This window comes from Terrapene carolina, unplaced genomic scaffold (genome assembly GCF_002925995.2).
Source record: "Terrapene carolina triunguis isolate 2854851 unplaced genomic scaffold, T_m_triunguis-2.0 Scaffold89, whole genome shotgun sequence".
Lineage (NCBI taxonomy): Eukaryota > Metazoa > Chordata > Testudines > Emydidae > Terrapene > Terrapene triunguis.
Genome location: NW_020664440.1, coordinates 20,971,204 through 20,991,028, shown reverse-complemented (window position 1 = coordinate 20,991,028; position 19,825 = coordinate 20,971,204). Strand labels below are relative to the sequence as shown.

At 47.0% G+C, this 19,825-nt stretch overlaps 1 protein-coding gene across 4 annotated transcripts in view; it reads left to right on the top strand.

The window, feature by feature from the left end:
• Positions 1 to 19,825, top strand: part of CHCHD6 (coiled-coil-helix-coiled-coil-helix domain containing 6) — a 172,627-nt gene that overhangs the window by 46,521 nt on the left and 106,281 nt on the right. For 2 of the 4 annotated variants that reach the window (XM_026650327.2, XM_026650325.2), the window contains exons 5-6: positions 5,864 to 5,884; positions 16,902 to 16,985. In XM_026650327.2, coding sequence (XP_026506112.1) covers positions 5,864 to 5,884; positions 16,902 to 16,985 — 105 coding nt within the window. The remainder of the gene's footprint in view (positions 1 to 5,863; positions 5,885 to 16,901; positions 16,986 to 19,825) is intronic. The other 2 variants (XM_026650328.2, XM_026650326.2) reach the window with 1 other exon arrangement.

The window sequence follows — 19,825 nt, the reverse complement described above, 5'->3', positions numbered from 1 at the left end:
TCTCTCTCTCTCTCTCTCTCTCTCTCTCTCTCTCTCTCTCTCTCTCTAAATGTGTGGGGGCAGGCACATGTGACCACTACTTCTACCATCAATCCTCTCTCTCCCCAGGGATAAAAGTAGGTGGTATAGGTGGGTAAACTGCGTCCTTTACCAGTGGTCATGAATGATCCAGAAATAACCCAGGATAAACTTTGGGTGGGTTTATGATGCAGGCTGTTATGGGGGAGGGGGATCTATTAACCTTGTAGATTGAGTGAATCTGGTCTGGAATAAGTGAGACACAATCACTGTGGAACCTCATGATGCCCTTTGAGAGCCATTTTCCTCTTCTGTAAGTTGAGGGAAGAGGGGGGACTCTGGAACCTAGTATGCAGAAGAGGAATTTAAGGGAGGAAGAGAAGGTTTAGACTGCCTAGTTCAGGGGTGGGCAAACTATTTGGCCCAAGAGACACATCTGGGAATAGAATTTGTATGGAGGGCCACGAATGCTCACAAAATTGTGGTTGGGGTGCAGGACGGGGCTCCGGGCTGGGGTGTGGGCTCTGGGGTGGGGTTGGGGATGAGAAGTTTGGAGTGCAGGAGGGTGCTCTGGGCTCGGACCAAGGGGTTTGGAGGGCGGGAGGGGGATCAGGGCTGGGGCAGGGGGTTGGGTTGTGGGAAGGGGTGCAGGCTCCGGCTGTGGGTGTGGGCTCTGGGATGGGGTTGGGGATGAGAAGTTTGGGGTGTAGGAGGGTGCTCCGGGCTGGGATCAAGGAGTTTGGAAGGCGTGAGGGGGATCAGAGCTGGGGCAGGGGTTTGGGGCTCAGGGGGAGGCTCTAGGTGGTGCTTACCTCAAGCGGCTCCCGGAAGCAGCGCCTCCTACACGGAGGCGCGGCCAGGTAGCTCTGTATGCTGCCCTGTCTGCAGGCACCGCCCCCACAGCTCCCATTGGCCGCAGTTCCCGGCCAATGGAAGCTGCAGGGACAGTGATTGGGGCGGGGGAAGCGTGCAGAGCTGCCTGGCTGCACCTCGGCGTAGGAGCCGGAGAGGGGCCCTGCCGCTACTTCTGGGAGCCGCGTGGAGCGGCGCCCGACCCTGCTCCCTGGCTGGAGTGCCGGAGCAGGGCAAGCCCCAGATCCCACTCCCTAGCGGGAGCTTGAGGGCTGGATTAAAACGGCTGGCCGGCCAGATCTGGCCCGCGGACCGTAATTTGCCCACCCCTGGCCTAGTTGCTCTCTCACCTGTTATCAGACACTGAGGCTTTGTCTACACTGGCACTTCGTTGGCAAAACTTTTGTTGTTCAGGAGTGTTAAAAACACACACACCCTGAACGACAAAAGCTTTACAGACAAAAAGCATCGGTGTGAGCAGGGCTTTGTTGACAGGAGAACTTTCTACACTGTGCGCCTTTTAGCGACATGGCTGTAGCGGCACAGCTGTGTTGCTAAAAGCCTCATAGTGTAGCCATAGCCTGAGTATCTTGAACATAAGTCTGGAAAGCCTCCGCTCTCCAGAGACTTCCTGTAGACCAGGGGTCGGCAACCTTTCAGAAGTGGTGTGCCGAGTCTTCATTTATTCACTCTAATTTAAGGTTTCGCATGCCAGTAATACATTTTAACGTTTTTAGAAGGTCTCATTCTATAAGTCTATAATAAATAACTAAACTATTGTTGTATGTAAAGTAAATAAGGTTTTTAAAATGTTTAAGTAGCTTCAATTAAAATGCAGAGCCCCCCAGACCGGTGGCCAGGATCCGGGCAGTGAGAGTGCCACTGAAAATCAGCTCATGTGCCACCTTTGGCATGCGTGCCATAGGTTGCCTACCCCTGCTATAGACATTGAATGGCTTGTCTATTGGCAGCCTGTGTTATGAGGGTGTGTGTGTGTGTGTGTGTGTGTGTGTGTGTGTGTGTGTGTGTGTATCGCAGTGGTGGAAGGGTGGTAGAATATGGGGTGGAGTTAAGTGTAGCAGTGAAAGAACCGGGTGTACTCTTGGCTGCATGGCAGCCTGAAAATGAATATGGGGTGGAGGTAAGCATTAAAGTAAACAATGAAAGCCTCTGGGTTTTACTTTGAAATTTGTAAACTAGATAGTTTTAATTTAAAATAAAAGGCCAATCAGCTATGGACATTGCAAACCTGTTTGTAGCAACTCCATAAGCATTAGAAGTGCTGTTGTCCCTGAATCATAAAGGGACAGAGGCCTTTACTGCTACTTTTCATCTTCCATGTTTATAAAATTGTATGTTTGGTGTACATTAGGTTTTGGCAGTTTCAGCACAACCTTTCCTTGAAATTGATCGCAGCTCAGTTGGGAGACTCTTCCCCCTCCCTCAGTTGGCTGGCTACATCTCTGCCTTGTTACGCTTTAACACTGATGCTGGCTTCTGTCTCCCATTAAAGTGGAAGTGTTTAAGTGGGGGAGGGGGCTGGAAGTGTGAGACAGACAGATACATGGGTAATGAGGGTCTAGTCTCAGCCTCAAAGTTCTCTAATACTTATCACCATGGAAACATTTTAGTTTCCAGATTTTTCTCCTTGAAGAAACCTCACTGTTTGCCCATTCAAATGATGAAGTCTGGCCATCAGGATGCCAGTGTGTCTGAAGCAGAGCTCCTCAAACTCTGTGACCCCTAAAGGAGTTGCCAGCAGCTGCTTAGGTTACTGTGAACCTATGCCCTTCCCTGTATCCAGGCATCTGCTGTGTCAGATTTGCTCAAGCCTCTTGTATGTTCTGTCTCAATCCCACCCCTGTTGCACTCCGCCGTCCTGAAGCTGGCAGTGTCCCATAAACCATTGTGCCAGTTTCCAGGCACGCTGACTTCTAATGAAGGAGACATCTAGCCAGTGGCCCGGATTCCTACTGAGCCTTTGGGCACTCTTTCGGATGGGCATATGACCTATCTCAACATAGCAGCTGCTGGAATAACTCTGAGGCAATTGTTGGTGCAGCTCACAGGCATCATCCTGCCCTAAAGCCCACTCCTTGAGAGTCCACCTTATTGTAGTACGTTGCAAGATAGATGGCAGAAATGATCTGGCTAGGTGCTGAAATGCGTGATATCATGCAGAGGAATGAAATGTCAGAGATCCATACAAATGGACAGATATGCACCACTAGGTTGTGATGACTCATTTTAAAGGGACATCATGTGTTGATGATTTCATTGTGTACTGGACCAAGAACCACTTAATAGATACTTGGGACTCTACCCCTTGCCTGGTGCGAAATCTCTGCTTGAATATTAACTTTCCTGACACACACGTATAACTTGCATAGTTCCTGGACATAGCCAGAGTCCACTCCAGGTAGACACTGCAGGGCAGTTTAGGCATCGGTCCTTTTCTATGTGAATATCCAGAATGAAGGTTTACTGGGCTGACATCTGTGTCTGCTTCGGTAGTAACCTTATGCACCTGCTACAGTCAAAGGAAGAATCTTTGTTTCTTTTGGGCTCCAAAGTAATAAATCTACCAGTGGTATGGCTTACTGTAATTCCTCCATAGCGGGTTGGGTAGGAAGTGAATCTAACCTTGTACTCTTTGTCTCAGCACAGGGATGCTGCAGAGTTGACCAAAGGCTTGAAAATGTGGCTTAAGTATTGGTGCAGAGAGCATAAAATTCAGAAGCCTTTAGCTGGCAACTCAAAGCTGAGTCTACACAGCTGGGAAACAAGATATACAAGGTGGTGTTTCTCTTAGCCAGGCAACTTAAACTCTGAAACAAGTGTTTAGGCACTCTGAGTACATTGTTGTCAGCCAATGTTAGTTAATGCAGTTCCATCGAAACCTGTTGGCACAGGCCTGCCAAATGGCAAATTTTAACCAAGTAGACCTCAGAGGTGGCTTCCTTTTGAATCTCTTTCCTTATTTTCCTCTTAGCTGGGCCCTTACTCAGGATGTGATTGACTTTTCCAATATAGGAGCTGGTCTAGTCACATTCTGATAAACTTTGATAAACTTTTCTGTTTCCGTTTAATGACTCTCTTAAAGTGAATTTTATTTTTTGTGAAAGGTGCCAAATTTAAAGCCTTTGAGAATGAAGCCTTGTATCCATAGAACAGGCATAGCATGGCAGTAATAATACACACTTCCCTTGCAGAGTTACCCCCACACATATACACCATTGCATCTCAAACCTGACATAGAGAGGCCCCTTCAAATGTGATGGGGCAAGTTCATTCTTAATAATCTGCGCCTCTGCTGAGGCTGCCCAAAAGAGAGTGAGTCAGTGCCAATGTTTATGGATTTTTGATGCAAATGTTTTTCCCCTAGGAGCTTGACAGTTAACGACTTAAGTGTCCTATGGATGACTGACATAAATCCATCAGAAAGCTACCTGTATATGGCATATCTACTGAAATAATAATATGCATTACAACCTGCACCCATTCCCTCCCACCCATCTACTGAGGGCAGAGTACAGTACAGCAATGGAGAGGTTAAAATAAACACAACCAGCACATCCTGTCTAAACTGCAAATACAGGTAGGAAGAAAAATATTGTTGAAACCAGGCTACTGTCATGATCAGTTGTCGATTGTTAGTGAATGCTTGACGTGTTGGCTTGATGGACTGAAGACTTGTTTCTGGTTGTGGTGCATCTGCAGAAAGGAGGGAATTGGCTTTACCCAGATGAGCTGTAGACGTTCAGTTCCACCCCTCTCTGCTATTGCAGAGGATCAGGACAGACCGGACGCATAGCTAATCACACTTCATCCCTCCACAACTTCAGGTGGCTGCTCTGTGCCATTAAAACAACAGCAGCTTCCATAAACCAATTGCTCTGTGCCGTCTGCTGTCTCTGGCACTGAACTACGACCAAGAACATCCCTCCTGCTTCGCCAAACCCCCTCCAATAAATAATTGTGATAAAAAAGGCGAGCCCTTCCAAAGTAACCACTTACAGAATGTTCTGCCGAGCGAGTGTAAGCCCAAGAAACGGGGGATGCAGCAGTCCTTGACAACGAATAAGCACTCTGGCTGCCTTGTAAACATCTCAGTCTGAAGCCAGGCTGTTTATGGGCATGAGAGATGTTTATCATCTTGTACTTGCTTTGCTGCTGCGGGGTTATTGCTCAAGTCAAAAATAATAATAAAAAGGGAGAGACGGGAGATCCTGAAATCCTTGTGATCTGTGCATCTTCACTGTGGAGTCCCTAAACAAAGACCTTGCAAGCAAAAGATGAGGGAGCAAAACAAGACAGCTTGGATTTGGCAGAGAGGTTCAGACTATATACTGTAGGAATATTGGTCTGCCTATGAAAGGGGGCATGGCTGAAAATCTGGTCATTGACTGATCAAATTTTCAGTGACTGAGCTGTCAACTGTAAGGTATCCGATGCAACTACATGAGTGATGATGACTTGCTAGCTAGGTCACCTTGAGTATAGAAAACTGCTCTTGTGCAGGAGATACTGTACCTGCACCTCTTGGGGAGTTTGGAAGCAGCAGGGCTTTTGGCCTTGTCCCTCACAGTGCACCTGACACTACCACACCCCTTGCTGTGTGCTGCTACTGATACCAGTATCTCTAATGTTGTGCAGTGCCTTGCATGTCTCTGGCTGCGTCACATCTGTCTTTGCCTATCATCTGCTCAATAGGGAGCATTGTGCAGCATTCATTGAAGAGTGTGTGTGTGTGGGTAGGTGGGGGTTGGGTTGTTGTTTTTATTTTTCTTTAACTACCAAGCCTAAGCCCATTTAACAGCCTCTGTTTACAGCACAGTCGCTAACAGGGGACATAGATGCACTGTTAAAATGCTTGCCATTTTTAAAGAACTTTTCTGAGCTGTATTGTGCAGCAGTAGGCAGCCTCCATAAATCACTGATATCTTTTTCCCCCCTTTTCTTTCCCTCCCCCCCCCTTCTTTTTTTCCCCAAGCCTGCGGATTTGGATGCCTGGGTAAGACCTCTTTTTGTCTGCATCTTGCTTATTCCAAGTTGTCATATTGTTACCGCATGCATACAGATTGTTATTGCCGAGCACAGATGCAGGATTTTATTTTGTCATTACATTTTAAAAGGTGTTCAGCTAGAAAATTGCATATTATTTCCTCCATAAAGATTTTCACTGGTTCCTTTTGTGTAGCTTACAGCTGCTGAGACCAAACTTGATAGGGTGATGGGTATGTGTATGTGGGGCTAAGCGGGTAGCAGAGGCAGGGAGGAAACGAAGGTTTCTCCAATGTTGCTCATTAGGGCCAAAGTCTGAGCCCACTAGTTGGTCATTTTAAAAACTTCCTTTGATTTCAGTGGAAGTGATGATAGAGCTGGACTCTAGAGAACCTGTAATTAGAGCCCTGCAAATCGATGGATATCCGCTTTATATCCGCAGACCATTTTTGCGGATTGGGTGGTGATATAAATTTTGTATCCGCGCAGGGCTCTACCTAGAATATACTTCGGGGATAAAGAACTTCAGGGTGATTTTGCAGGGCTGAGCTGCCTAACATAGACATTGAGAACTGTACCAACCACTGTTGATTGGCTAGATTTCTGCCAATGCAACTTAATCCTGATTTAAATAACCCTTTATTTCAGTCTTGTATGTCCCTCTATACACAGATCTCAGTCTTGATTTACAGCATCCCTTACTATTTCAGTCTTGCCTTGGACCTTTCAGCTCAGCCATTGCCCGTTAGTCTTGACCAGCAGCACTCCAGCTATTTCGGTTCTAGAACACACTCCTTTGCTGGTGCACTTCAGTCTTGACCAGTAGCACACCTGTTGTTCCAGTCCTGGGGTCCTGAACAGGTTCTCTTCAATATCCTGTCTGCTCCAGTGCCTGAAGAAGACACGTGGGCAGGCACGAACAACAAGTGTCTGCAATTGTTAGACTGAGGTGCCCCAGATGAGACATCTTGTCTATGCTACTGGATTCCTTTGGGGAAGTTGATTTCCCCCCCTCCCCCAATTAAAATAATTTAAAATAGAAAAAAGACATTTGTAAGAGAGGTTAGATTTTTTTTTTCTAGTGGGGTGGGATGTAAGGAGGTGCCGTGTCCCATGCTTCTGACCCTGTAAAACAGTGTTGGAGTTTGTTACTCCTGAGGGCATTCTGTGCCAAAAAAGTAAAAATTCTATGCACAATATTTTACAATTCTGCAAAATTCTGCAAATTTTATTTGTCAAATAAATGTGGAGGCTCCAGTATTGGGATTGGGGAGCACAGGCCACTGGCTGCACAGAGGTGGGAGATCACCCCCTTCCCCCCTCCCCGCCCCTCCCCCAGGACACAGACTCAGCTGTGAGGCTGCACCCAACCCTGACACAGTGCAAGGACTGGGTCTCCCCAGAAACATGCCAGGGCCCTGCCCCGCTGTGCCAGGTGCACCAGGTGCAGGCAGGCAGGCTCAGTAAGGCAGGATCCAAGTGTGGAGGGGCTTAGTGTGGGGGGATCCAGGTGTGGGTTGAGAGGGTTCTGTGTGGGGCAATCTGGGTGTGGGTGGCTCAGTGGGACATCTGGGTGCGGGGGGGATCTGGATGCACAGGGGTTTGTGGGGGGGTTCTGGGTGCAATGGTAATGGGAGTCTTCAGGGATCCAGGTGAAGATGGTTGGGGCTTAGCATGGGGAGAGGGGGTCTAGGTGTGGGGAGTCCAGATGCTGGGGAGTGGTGCTCAGTGCGGGTGGGGATCCAGGTGCAGGTGGTTGGGGCTCGGTAGGGTGGGGATTTTGGTTGTGGGGGGGGATGAGGCTCAGCGCGAGGGTCTGGGCATGAGGGGATCTGGCTGCATGGGGGTTGGGTGGATGGGGGAGCAGCTCCTTGTACAGTGATTCCTCCCCCTGTAGCTGAAGAGTGATGTGTGCAGGAAGCACGTGGGGGTGGGGTGGGGAGGAGTTTGCAGAGTTTCCTACAGCCGAGGGAGAAATGTGGGAGTGGATCTGACACGGCCCTGGATGCTGTGCAGGGGAAGAGGAAGTCCTGTCCTCCCCAGCCCGGCTGGGGCTAGCAGCTGAGCCTGGCATAGGGTAGGAACCACCAGCTGGGTCTTCCCCAGTCCCGCCTCCTGCCCCACAGTGATTTATCTCTCCGCCGGCGGCCCTGGGCACCTGAAACATACTGCTGGGGAGGGTCGCATGACCACCCTTGTGGCTTCCCTTTGCTTCCCTGTCAGAAAGTCATTTTTCTGCGGGGACGCAAAGAAATCTGCAGGTGATATACATTCTGTGCATGTGCAGTATTCTCCCAGGAGTAAAAGTTTGTAGATCATATGTGCCCAGTTGAGTGTTGTTCATGGATAAATGAATTTCAGAAGTATCAGTTACCAGATTCTGTGAATTGCCTCTGGGAAGAACTCCCATGGGCTTTTCTCCTATGTCAAACCTCCCTTCGCATAGAGACAACCAGTTTCCCTAAGATGGATTTTTGTCTTTTCCACATTTTGGGGTCCTGGATAGTCTTGTTTAAGTGAGGCAGCCTGGTGACAATTGTGAACTGTGCACTATTGCTGTGCCTCATTTCCAGAATCCTGTTTAGCCTACCTTAATCTGTCCCTGCCAACAAATTTCCTTTTACTTGTAAATTTTCTCTCTGGTTTGCATGTGCATGTCTCACAGATGCGTACTGGAAGCCTGACCTTTGCACAAGCTGAAAAGAGATAAATAAAATGTAAAACTGAGAACTGTATTCTGAATAAAGGGCATAAAACATAACTTAACACAGTTGGGATGATACCTGCCATGAGACTTGCACGGGAAGCCTGATTTCAGAGTCCTCCGAACTCCAGTACTACATTGCCATATGATGCAGGCATAGCACTGGAGTTCTCAGATTGAGTACCGAGCTTGTCTCTTGCTCTTCGTGCCCGTGGGAGCAGTGCACTCAACTCCTCAATGATTAATAACCAACCAGTTTAGTAACCAACACAGGTGCCTTCATAGTTATTCATAACATCTTACATGAAGTGAGAGGCGCATGGAAAGAGGGCCACATGTTGCTCTGCAACAGCTCCTTATGGTGGACCCAAGAGCAGTGTTTTTTGGGGAGATAAGTCCAGACTTCCTTGGCTGAAAAGAAGATTGTTTCTACCCAGAACCTTTTTGCGTATAGGGTGGGAGGAAGGTGTAAAGAGAGAAATTAGGAGGAACCTCAGAAGGCCCTTCCACACACTCTCCATCTCACTGAATAAACTTCACCAGCATCTGTTTGATGTATGGTTAAAAGAGTTGAGCCTTGGAATTAGAAGGCGCTAACCCTGATGCAGCAGCTGCTCAATTGAACAGAGATGAGGTAGTGCACTGGTACTGGACCTTCACTATTCCACCTTGAGAGTAGAGAGCACTGAGGGCTTATCTACACAGCGAGTTAGTGCACAACAAGCTAATGTGCAGTCACACCCTGGCTTATCACACACTAACTAGCTGAGTGGGGACACACTGCACTAAAAGTTCTGTAGTGTGCTTTGTCGTATTTCCATTTTGAAATGGGTGTATGACAAAGCGCACTGCAGCAAGCTAGTGCTCTGTAGATTCACGCCTTAGCTTACCATGCAGTAAAGCTGCATGTAGACAAGCCCTCTGTTCCCAACTCAATTACAGACAGTTCTCAGGCATCTTATGCCCTCCTCCTTGCATAGGAGGGAAGAGGCCATTTGCACTGTGCTGTCCTTTCTGTTGTCCATTCTGCCCTGCCTCCCCAATCTCCTTGCCTAGTGTGCCCCTTTAGTTAGACATCCCATCTCCCCTAAATGGTTTCCACTTCCTTTTAGACAGGGCCGGCTCTGGCTTTTTTGCCACCCTAGGCAAAAAAGCCACCCCAGCGCGGCAGGGGAGGGCGCCGAGCCCAGCTGCGGGCCCGAAATCCCCGACCGGCCGGAGCGCCGGTGGGAGGGCTGTGAGCCCGGCCGGGGCTCTCCGCTCTCCCCGGCGGCCAGAGCGCCGGGAGCAGGGCGGAAAGCCCCTGGCGGCCAGAGCGCCGGGAGGAGGGCGGCGAGCCCGGCCGGGGCCCCGCTCTCCCCGACCGGCCGGAGCGCCGGGGGGAGGGTGGCGAGCCCGGCCGGGCCCCGCTGCGCCGCCCCCCTCCAGGCGCCGCCCCAAGCACATGCTTGGTGGGCTGGTGCCTGGAGCCGGCCCTGCTTTTAGATATGCTCATACATCACTCATTTGAGAAGGGGAATGTGAATTTGGTTGTTGAGAAGTCAGTATTCTACTCAAATGCTCCTCTGGAACGCAATCACTCCTCACACAACATGCCCAAGCCCAACTCAGCCTCTTAAACATGGACACAAAACGGATCAGCAGCATCCTATTTAGAAACCAGTGTGGTGTTACATATTTTTTTCTTCCTCCATCCCTTTGTTAGTGAAAAACTTTTTACGTGAAAAGTGTTTCTGATGCTTTGTTTGCCACCTGCAGTGTCAATCCTCTGTGAAATTTATAATCATCTCCACAGCAGCCAGCTCTGTTTGGGACATCAGAGGCTTCTGACTTCAGGTGAAGAATAAGCAGCAGGACAAGAGGAGTTCTTAATAAATATCCTGCATTCAGGCAAAATGTCCCTAGTTGCCTAACCCAGTTTTGTAATGTTTGGTATAGTGAATATTTCAAATTACACATACTCTTACTGTACCATACTTACCTCAAACATTATGATGAAGTGTACTAAAGTTCCTAGTCATAACAGCTGGAGGTAGAGGAAAACAGAAAGCAACTTTCAAGCAGATCTGTCTCTAAATAGACTTTCTCAAGGCACTTCAGTGGAGTTATTTAAAATGAGCAAGTCATTGAAAACATGTCTGAGTTACAAGTAAAACTTTTTCTGTAGAACCTCTGGTCTGTAGTTCAACTGGATAATGGTGATAGTGGAGAGAATGTTCAGAGAAGTTCATTGGAAAAGAGGTATTGGGAGGAAGAATGGTCTGGTCACTAGGGCACTAGCATGGGATTCAGGAGACCTGGTTTCAATTCCCTGCTTGGCACAGACTTCCTGTGTGACCATTGGCAGGTCACTTGGTCTCTTTGTGCCTCAGTGCCCCATTTGTGAAATTAGGATACTAGCACTGCCCTACCTCACAGATTGTTGAGGACAGATATATTAAAGATTGTTTTATCCCTCCCCAGCGTCCGGAAGGTACTGTGATAATGGGGACTACATAGTACTTTGGAGGGATAGGTAGGCCCCTGTCTTGTCAACATCCCTCTCAACCTTGCGGTATTATTCCTTACGCTATATTTTCATGCCACTGGATTGGAATGTTGCCCACGGGATAATGGTTTCCTGCTACTTCATGAACTGTTGAGGAGAAGCAGAGCTGGTGATTATGTTTTAAATTATCTATCTTGTAAACAGGCTCATTCCTGTATAAGACTTTGCAGTTATAGCACCTTTCCTCTCAGGGTTGATGTTTGAGAAGTTATTTTATTTGATAGAAGTTGGATGCTGGTGCAGGAGAATAACAATAGCTCAATGGACCATAATTGACCAATGTATTCTGATTTGGCTTAGGATAGACTCATTGTAGCAGGAGTCCTCCCAGTACTTATCCGGCAGCTGCAGTATCTACTTGAGGAGGTTGCTGCACCTACTGCACTTTTTTCCTCTGGTTTTAAAACACACAGACAGTCTTCTCTGTTCGGGTAGTGTTGGTGAGGCCCCCAGAGCAGTGGTTCCTTGCTATTAACACCCTTCTGAGATGCATGGGGCAGTTCACCTCAAAACTATTGTTGTTCTTTGAGTGCTTACTCATGTCCATTCTATTGTAAGTGTGTGTGCTCGCCACATTGCACTGGTGCCGGAAGTTTTCCTCTCCGTGGTATCCGTAGGGGACTGGCTCTGGCGGCCTCTGGAGTGGCATGCGTATGTGCCGGTATAAGGGGTGCCGCCGGCTCCCCTCCCCCCTGAGTTCCTTCTTACTGCCAGTGATGGTGCTGGGACGTCTTGTTGCTCCGGCAAGTTTTCTTATCTCTACTGTGTCTAGTAGTGAATTACCGTATATACTTGTTCATTAGCCCATTCATTTATAAGCTGACCCCCCCCCCCCAAGATGGTTAGGTAAAAAAAGCAAAAACTGTATGACCCTTTCATAAGCTGACCCTATAGAATCATAGAATATCGGGGTTGGAAGGGACCTCAGGAGGTCATCTAGTCCAACCCCCCTGCTCAAAGCAGGACCAATCCCCAGACAGATTTTTGCCCCTGATCCCTCAGTGGCCCCCTCAAGGATTGAACTCACAACCCTGGGTTTAGCAGGCCAATGCTCAAAGCACTGAGCTATATTTCAGGGGTTGGCAAACTTTGGCTCCTGGCCCATTAGGGTAAGCCTCTTGCTGGCCTGGACGTTTTGTTTACCTGGAGCGTTCACAGGCACAGAGCCCCTCAGTTCCCAGTGGCCGCGGTTTGCCGTTCCCAGCCAATGGGAGTGGCGAACCGTGGCCACAGGAAGCTGTGGGGCTCCATGCCTGCAGACGCTCCAGGTAAACAAAACGACAGTGTATTAGATATTCAATTCAATGATTCCATAGAGTTTAAAATCTTCAAATTTTGGAGTAGATCCGTTTATAAGCCAACCCCCGCTCTTTGATGCATCACTTTTTTACCAAAAATATTCGGCTTATGAACGGGTATATACGGCAGTTGTTTAAAGTTTGTATAGTTAATAGTTCCCTTAGTGTTAAGTTAGAAGTAGTTAGTTAGTCCCGTATGGGACAGCCTAGGGACGGGGCATGCCCTGGTCCCCTGGCTTGAAACCTTGTGACTGTTGCAAAAAAACCTATGCCAGTCAGTGATCCCCCATAGAAGCTGCTTGAAGTGTTTAGGGGAAACCCACATGAGCGACAAGTGTCACATTTGCAAGAGCTTCAGGCTGCGGACCAAGAAGGAGTGGGACATTCGTCTCCGAGTGCTCCTTATGGAGTTGGCCCTTGTACTGGCCTTGGAGCTAACGAGATCGGACTCTGCTCCGCTGGCACCGATCTCCAACTGGTGCTGATCCCCATCCCCTTACTGGCTAAAAAGCAAAGGGGCATTCTCCTACGTCCCGTAAAGGGAAGGAGAGAGCTGGAGGAGAGCAAAGACCCATGTGGGGCAGCTCTTCCCCTCCGGACAGTGGCCAGATTCTGACTCCCGCTGTGCTGTCGAGCCCACTTCAAGACCCGCCCGCCACCCTGGGAAGTGGAAGAGGCACTCGGCATGTGGAGGTACTGACTTTTCAGGCCACTAAGGACATTCTGTCCCTTCTGGTGCCACCCACGCTGGGCACTGAGGTGCCCCGTTCGAGGGGTAAACCTGCCTTGGGACCCTTCCAGCGGTCTCCCTGGCTGCGGCACTGCTCCTCTGGCTCTGTGCCAGGAGGCCCCTCTGTCTGTGGGACTTTTGCATTCAGCATGCAATCCACCTGGACCCCTCGCACCTCCCCAGCGTCCGGAACACGTTGGTGGATCGCCTCAGCAGGTCCTTCTTCTCTTACCACAAGTGGTCCCTTCACTTGGAGGTCATCAGAATGCTCTCCCAGAAGTAGGGAGCTCCCCGAGTGGACCTGCTCGCCACCAGACAGAACAGAAAGTGTCATCAGTTTTGGTCTCTCCAAGGCCTCGGCAGAGTCTCACTATCCGATGCCTTTCTCCTGTCTTGGTCAGGGGACCTGATGTACGCATTCTTGTCAATTCCACTCATCAGCAAAGTCCTCTCGAAAATCAAGAGGACAAGGCACAGGTCGTTATGATCGCCCCAGCATTGGTTCGGCATGCTCATGGACCTGGCCGTAGCAACCTTGTCGCCACTTCCCAGCCACCCGGACCTACTCTCGCAGGATCGATTCCTGCACCTGAACCTCACAGCTTGGATGCTGTGTGGCTGAATCCAGAGGAACAAGCCTGCTGTAGTCAGGTGCAGCAGGTTCTCTTGGAGAGCAGAAAGCCCTCCTGCTGGGCGTCGGAGCAGAATATCTTCCCCAACCCAGTTGTCTCTGCAGTCCATCCTAGGTTACCTGCTTCACTTAAAGCACCAAGGTCTCGCCTTCTCTTTGATCAAGGTGCGCCAGGCAGCCATACCGGCCTGCCAGTCTCTCATCCAGGGTAGATCGGCATTCTCACATGAGTTCACTATCAGGTTCCTGAAAGGCCTTGAAAGACTCTTTCTGCCGATCTGGGACCTGGTTCCCCAATGGGACCTCAAACTGGTCCTCTCCAGGCTCATGGGTCTGCCCATTGAGCATATGGCTTCTTGTTCCCTTTCCCACTTGCCGTGGAAGGTTGCATTCCTTGTAGCTATTTACCTCGGTGAGATTAGTCGCCAAGATTAAAGCCCTCACTTCGGAGCCCCCATACACGGTGTTCTACAAGGCCAAGGCCCCATCCTGCCTTCCTGCCAAAGGTGGTGTCACACTTCCATGTCAACCAGAATATCTTCCTCTCAGTGTTCCGTCCAAAGCCTCACATGACCAATGGAGGAGAGGCGGCTGCACACTCTAGCTGTCAGGTGTGCCCTGGCTTTCTACCTGGAGCGCACCAAGCTCTTTTGCAGATCGATCCAGCTCTTTATCACAATAGCAGACAGGATGAAAGGCCTTCCGGTGTCCTCTCAGAGAATTTCGAGTTGGATCACCACCTGCATCCGTACTTGTTACAAGCCGGCACAGGCTGTGCCTTCACCGATAGCGAAGGCTTACTCAACTAGGGCTCAGGCGTTTTTGGCTGCCTTCCTGGCACATGTCCCTATCCAGGACATATGCAGGGCCACAATGTGGTCTTCAGTATCCACGTTCACAACGCATTATGCCATCACCCAGCAAGCCAGAGATGACGCTGGATTTGGCAGAGCTGTGTTGCAATTGACATGTCCATGAACTCCTACCTGCCTCCCATGGTACTGCTTGGGAGTCCCCTACAATGGAATGGACATGAGCAAGCACTCGAAGAAAAGATGGTTATCTTTCGTAACTGTTGTTCTTAGAGATGTGTTGCTCATGTCTATTCCATGACCCACCCTCCTTCCGCTCTGTGGGAGTTCCAGCAAGAAGGACCTGAGGGAAGGGGAAGCCAGCGGCGCCCCTTATACTAGTGCATATGCGCGCTACTCCAGTACCATTGAGGGATAAACTTCCAGCACCAGTGTATGTGGTGAGCACACACAACTACAATGGAATGGCGATGAGCAACACATCTCGAAGAACAACAGTTATGAAAGGTAATCGTCTTTTCCAGGCCGTCTGCAGAATCGGGGATTTGATTACGCCTGATTCACATTTAAGCTTTTCTTTGCCACCATTAGGGATAGAAACTTTTTTTAATATGGAAGCTGAAATTCTTCTTTAACCACATGACTCATGGAGCTGGGGCTTTAGGCATGGGCCTATGGTGTGTATGCCTTGTTCTGGTCCTGAATGGCAGGGAAAGCAAGCGTGGGAACCAGAAAGGTTCAAATCTGGTTACCACTTCAAAGAAGTTGACCTTTATCATCCCTGTAAAGATGATGCATGTAACAAAAAAGCCTCCTACTTGCTTCTTTACCAGCATCTTTATCTGTCCCCCATCCCTCCCTAACTTAAAAAATCCCCTCATTATACCACAGTGCATCCGTCATCAGGAGAGCAAAGGGAAGGAAACACGCAGCAACTCGCTTTCAGATGTAATTTTTCTCATTAACAATGACTGCTGGCTGTAAAATGACAGGTCTGAGCCCACAGGGGACATTCCTGTCCAGGCTGCTTAATCATATCGGACCAGCATCCTCTACAATTGAATCGGGCATCATTAAAAGTTAAGAACGATGCTGCTGGGATCTGTGTATGGATTAGCAGCGTTTGCATTCGTATGAAACGGTCTAATAATTTTGCCTTTGAAAGGTCCAAGTTAGATGGTCATGCAGACTTTTGGAGGCACAAGTTCCATCGTTCTCCCCTCCTCCACTGCAATTTTAATGTTTAATAATTTTTATTTTAAGCTGTTAATAAGAAATATCAGTTCAATTCCATCAATGCCTTGTTATCGCAATGCCTCTTCAACATAGGGGTGAGAGTGCAGTGAACTCCTAACTGTACAAAACTGTTTTCTGAATGGGGAAGCTACGTTCCTATAATATTTTTCTTGTCCTGTTTTTTCTGGCTGATGACTAGGTTATACTTTAAGCTTGTGTTCGGATGCCTGACTTGCTCTTTGAAGGGTCAAACACACTGTAACCTTGTGCTTTATTACAAAGAAGCAAAAAATCCTATTTTTAAAAAAAGGGTGTCGGGTAAAACCTAAAACAAAGATGGGGGGGCATGTATACTCGCCGGGGCGGGAGGGGAGAATAGACACTGGGGATGGAAAGAAACGGGGGGCTGCCTTGCCACCTTATTTAAACGCTAAGTATAAAAGCAAATGCATGGGCGATTAAGTGTGGGGGGTATTAATATTACTCTATAATACGGTTTGAATATTCAGGGTTACCCTCAAGATCTTAAGAATGAGTTTGCTCTTGCATGACTTCTCTTAAACCCCAAGTGGTAGGAGCTTGAAGGTGGGTTTTTGTTTTGTATTTTAAAGCATCTTGTGGAGTAGACACCTAAGGGAAGTGGTAGAAGTCCTTTTATATGAGAGATTTGGCTCTAGACTAGATGGAACTCTGGAAGAGGCAGGGGGGGAAAGTCCTACATTGGCCATATGGGTCACTTCTATAATTATGCATCTTAGATGACATATTGCCATTCTTTTAATTGGAAGAAGGAATACATGTCAGGTAGAGAATGGAAGTGTTATGGTGACAGCCCTTTAGAACTTTGAGAGCAATCCTGATTTAAGCAAATGTATGTTTAATGTGGTGAAGGTCTGACTGACTGAATTCTATTTGGAGAGACCTGGTATGAGCCTCTCTACACCAGTCCTGGGTGATGTGGGGTTTCTGGACTCCTTCCAGTCCTCATCTTGTCCTGCTATTCTTGTCCCTCTAGCTCTCCTCTTCACCATCCTGTTCTGTTGATAGGCTGTTTGCTCTTCCTTCTAGGCACGGGAGCTACAGTGCAAGGAGGCGGAGTTGAAACGGCGAGACACCTTCTGTAAGGAGCAGTTGGCCCGTATTGAGAGGAAGGTAAGGCTATGTTGTCTTTCATTTGCAGTGGCTGAATGCTAATGGGATCAGACATGGATCCGAGTGGATCAGCAGAGAAGAGAAACAAGAAGCATTGTGCTGAAACCTGGAACTGTCAGTCCCCATTATTTATCCTCCACATCCACCTTATGCAGTTAAATCAAACCGCTCCACAAGCAGTACCTTTAAACAACTCACATTTGAAAGATAATTGGTTTTTAATTGGATGATTTTTTAAAAACTAGTTTATAATAATTCCGGTTTTTATTTTTCTCTCTCACCACAGGGTTTAGTTGAAACAAAGTTGTCTTGTTTTCATTCCTTTTGTTAAAAATCCATGGCCAAAAAAATAAAAATAATCTCAAATCTTGCTATACATATGAATTAAAGTTGTATTATTATTTTTTCTCAGAGGAGCCCAACAGATCAAAGTGTGTTGCTGCAATGCACTGTCTGTTTTGTGCTGGATAAGCCTTTGAAATGAATGTGATTTAAAGAGACACTGTCAGGCATCTTTTAAGCCTGAAATGACCTTTGAAAATCCATTTAGGGATTTGAATCTCTCCTCTAAACGTGGGATTTGCTTCTGTTTAATTGTTTACCATGATGAGTTTTTAAAAATTGATGTAATAAAAATCGGAGCAGCCACACTGTTCCTTATGAACTAAAGTGTTTTTCTCTTCCTGACAAAATGAAATAATGTTAGTAGTAGTATTTATTTTTTAATAAACGTAAAGAATAATATTCTACAATTGGAAGCAATTAGACCTTGTGTCAGAGAGGTTTCACAGCTCTGACTTCTAGTGATGTTGTATGCCTGAGAAAAATGCAGTGAGGAAGAAGGTGGATCCCAAAGAGACAGTGGAATTTGTGCATCTGCTTTACTACCAACGTGCAGTGTGATAGTGGCCCATTTTCACTGGAAAATTACATTGTAAAAATGGGAAGACCCTATTAGCATATCTAGTTTCCTTTTCCCTCCCCCTGCTAGTGCATATTTGTTCCGTACAGTACTTTTTAATGCCATTAATATGAAACATATCCAGGAACAGTTTCACGTTGCACATTGTGGCAACACTTTTATCTGTATAATTAATTTAAAAAATAAACTACTAAAACTACCACTTAATGCCGCAATAAATTCAGGGTTTAATTCAGTTTATGGATAATGAAGATTGAGATTCCACTGACAAACAATCCACCCGCTATCACTCTAACTATCACAGTCATCCATTTATTTAAATGTAAAGGGAATTTTGTAATTTCTTGGCCTCATGCTGTGTCTCTTATATTTTTTCCCTCCAGATCTGGTTTCCCAAAGTGGAAACTACTAGAGTATTTGTGTGTGTGTCTGTCCTGTTTACAGACTTGTGGGCTGGAGAGACGTTGTGTCCAGCCCTGCCTTGCCCTCTCCTTAAGCCTTTTTATATTCTGTGGTTCCCTTTGCAGTCCTGTATAGGACTAACCTTTTAAATACAAGGTGACTGATTCTTTGGCTACAGGAGTTTCACTTGGTTTGAGATCAGATGGAAGACCTTTAGCTCCATTCAAATTGCTGATGCATATATATTTTCCTTCTTTAGTTCTTCTTTGCACAATAGTGAGTAGGTAATAAGGGCAGACTTTGTTTCCTAGCTCAAAACAGTAGATAATTTTTGACCCTTAAATATGAACATTTTATTGGTAACAAAATAGAAGAAAGTCTCCAACCGTTAGTCTAGATTGGAGCAGGAGGTGTGGGAGCTGGGTCGGGAGATGAGAGAAATGTACTCGAAATAGTGCAATAAAGCTTAATTGTATTAGTTTTGAAAAAGGTTTTCGATCTTCTCTGTGGATAATTTTATTCTAATAATGGTTGGAAAGATGGAAAACACAGCACAGAACAATCTTTTTTTATTAGCTGTTGCTTTTATATAATTCCACTTTCACTCGCTGAATACACACAGACCTTGACTACTTCTATAGTCACTGTTTTAGAATCTTCCAATTGAACCTTTCTTTTTTTTAAGAGGTTTGGTGGGAGATGAGTTAGGGGGGAGCATCTGAACAGCTGTTGTTTTCCTTCTCCAATGTTTCAGAATGTCACGGAAGGACATTTGGATTGCCAAAGCTAGATTGTTTGGGGGTGGCTAGTTGGGGGCGAAGGGGAGGTGATGATTCAATATAGAGCTAAAGAACCCAAAATCATACTTGGAAAGAACAAGCTGTCAGGAATTCCCTGCCTGTACTTTGCTTAACTGAAGCATGGGTTTGGCTCGGTCCCCACTTGCATGTGGTAACCGAATGCGAAAGCAGCAGACTTTTGTCTTTATCTATTTTTGAGGGATATTTTTAACCCCTTTGCTGGCTGCAGGAACAGACCTAGTTCTCCATCTGAAGTTTTCCCACTGAGTAACCAACCATTCACTTCATAGGACATCAGGATAATCACACCACACTGGAGAAGCGTATTTTATAGGAATGGCAGAATTGCCATTTGGATCAGACCAGTGCTTTATTTGGTCCAGTGGCCAATTTCAGATGTTTCAACAGGAGAAGTTTACCAACCCCTCCCCCCCATGTTGTGCATAATTATGGAATAACTTGCCCACAGGGGAAGTGTCTTCCTAACTGCTATCAGTTAGAGGCTGACATATACCCTGAAGTATGAGGGTTTATATCCCTTAAAAAAATTTTATACCATCGAATGAGCCTGTGGATATTCCCATTATTCATATAAACATGTAATTCATTTTTTGAATCCTCCTGAGTTCTTGGCCTCAATGATATATTGTGGCCGTGGGTTCCACAGGTTAACCATGCATTCTGCAGTGTTTCCTTTTATCTACTTTAAATGTTTC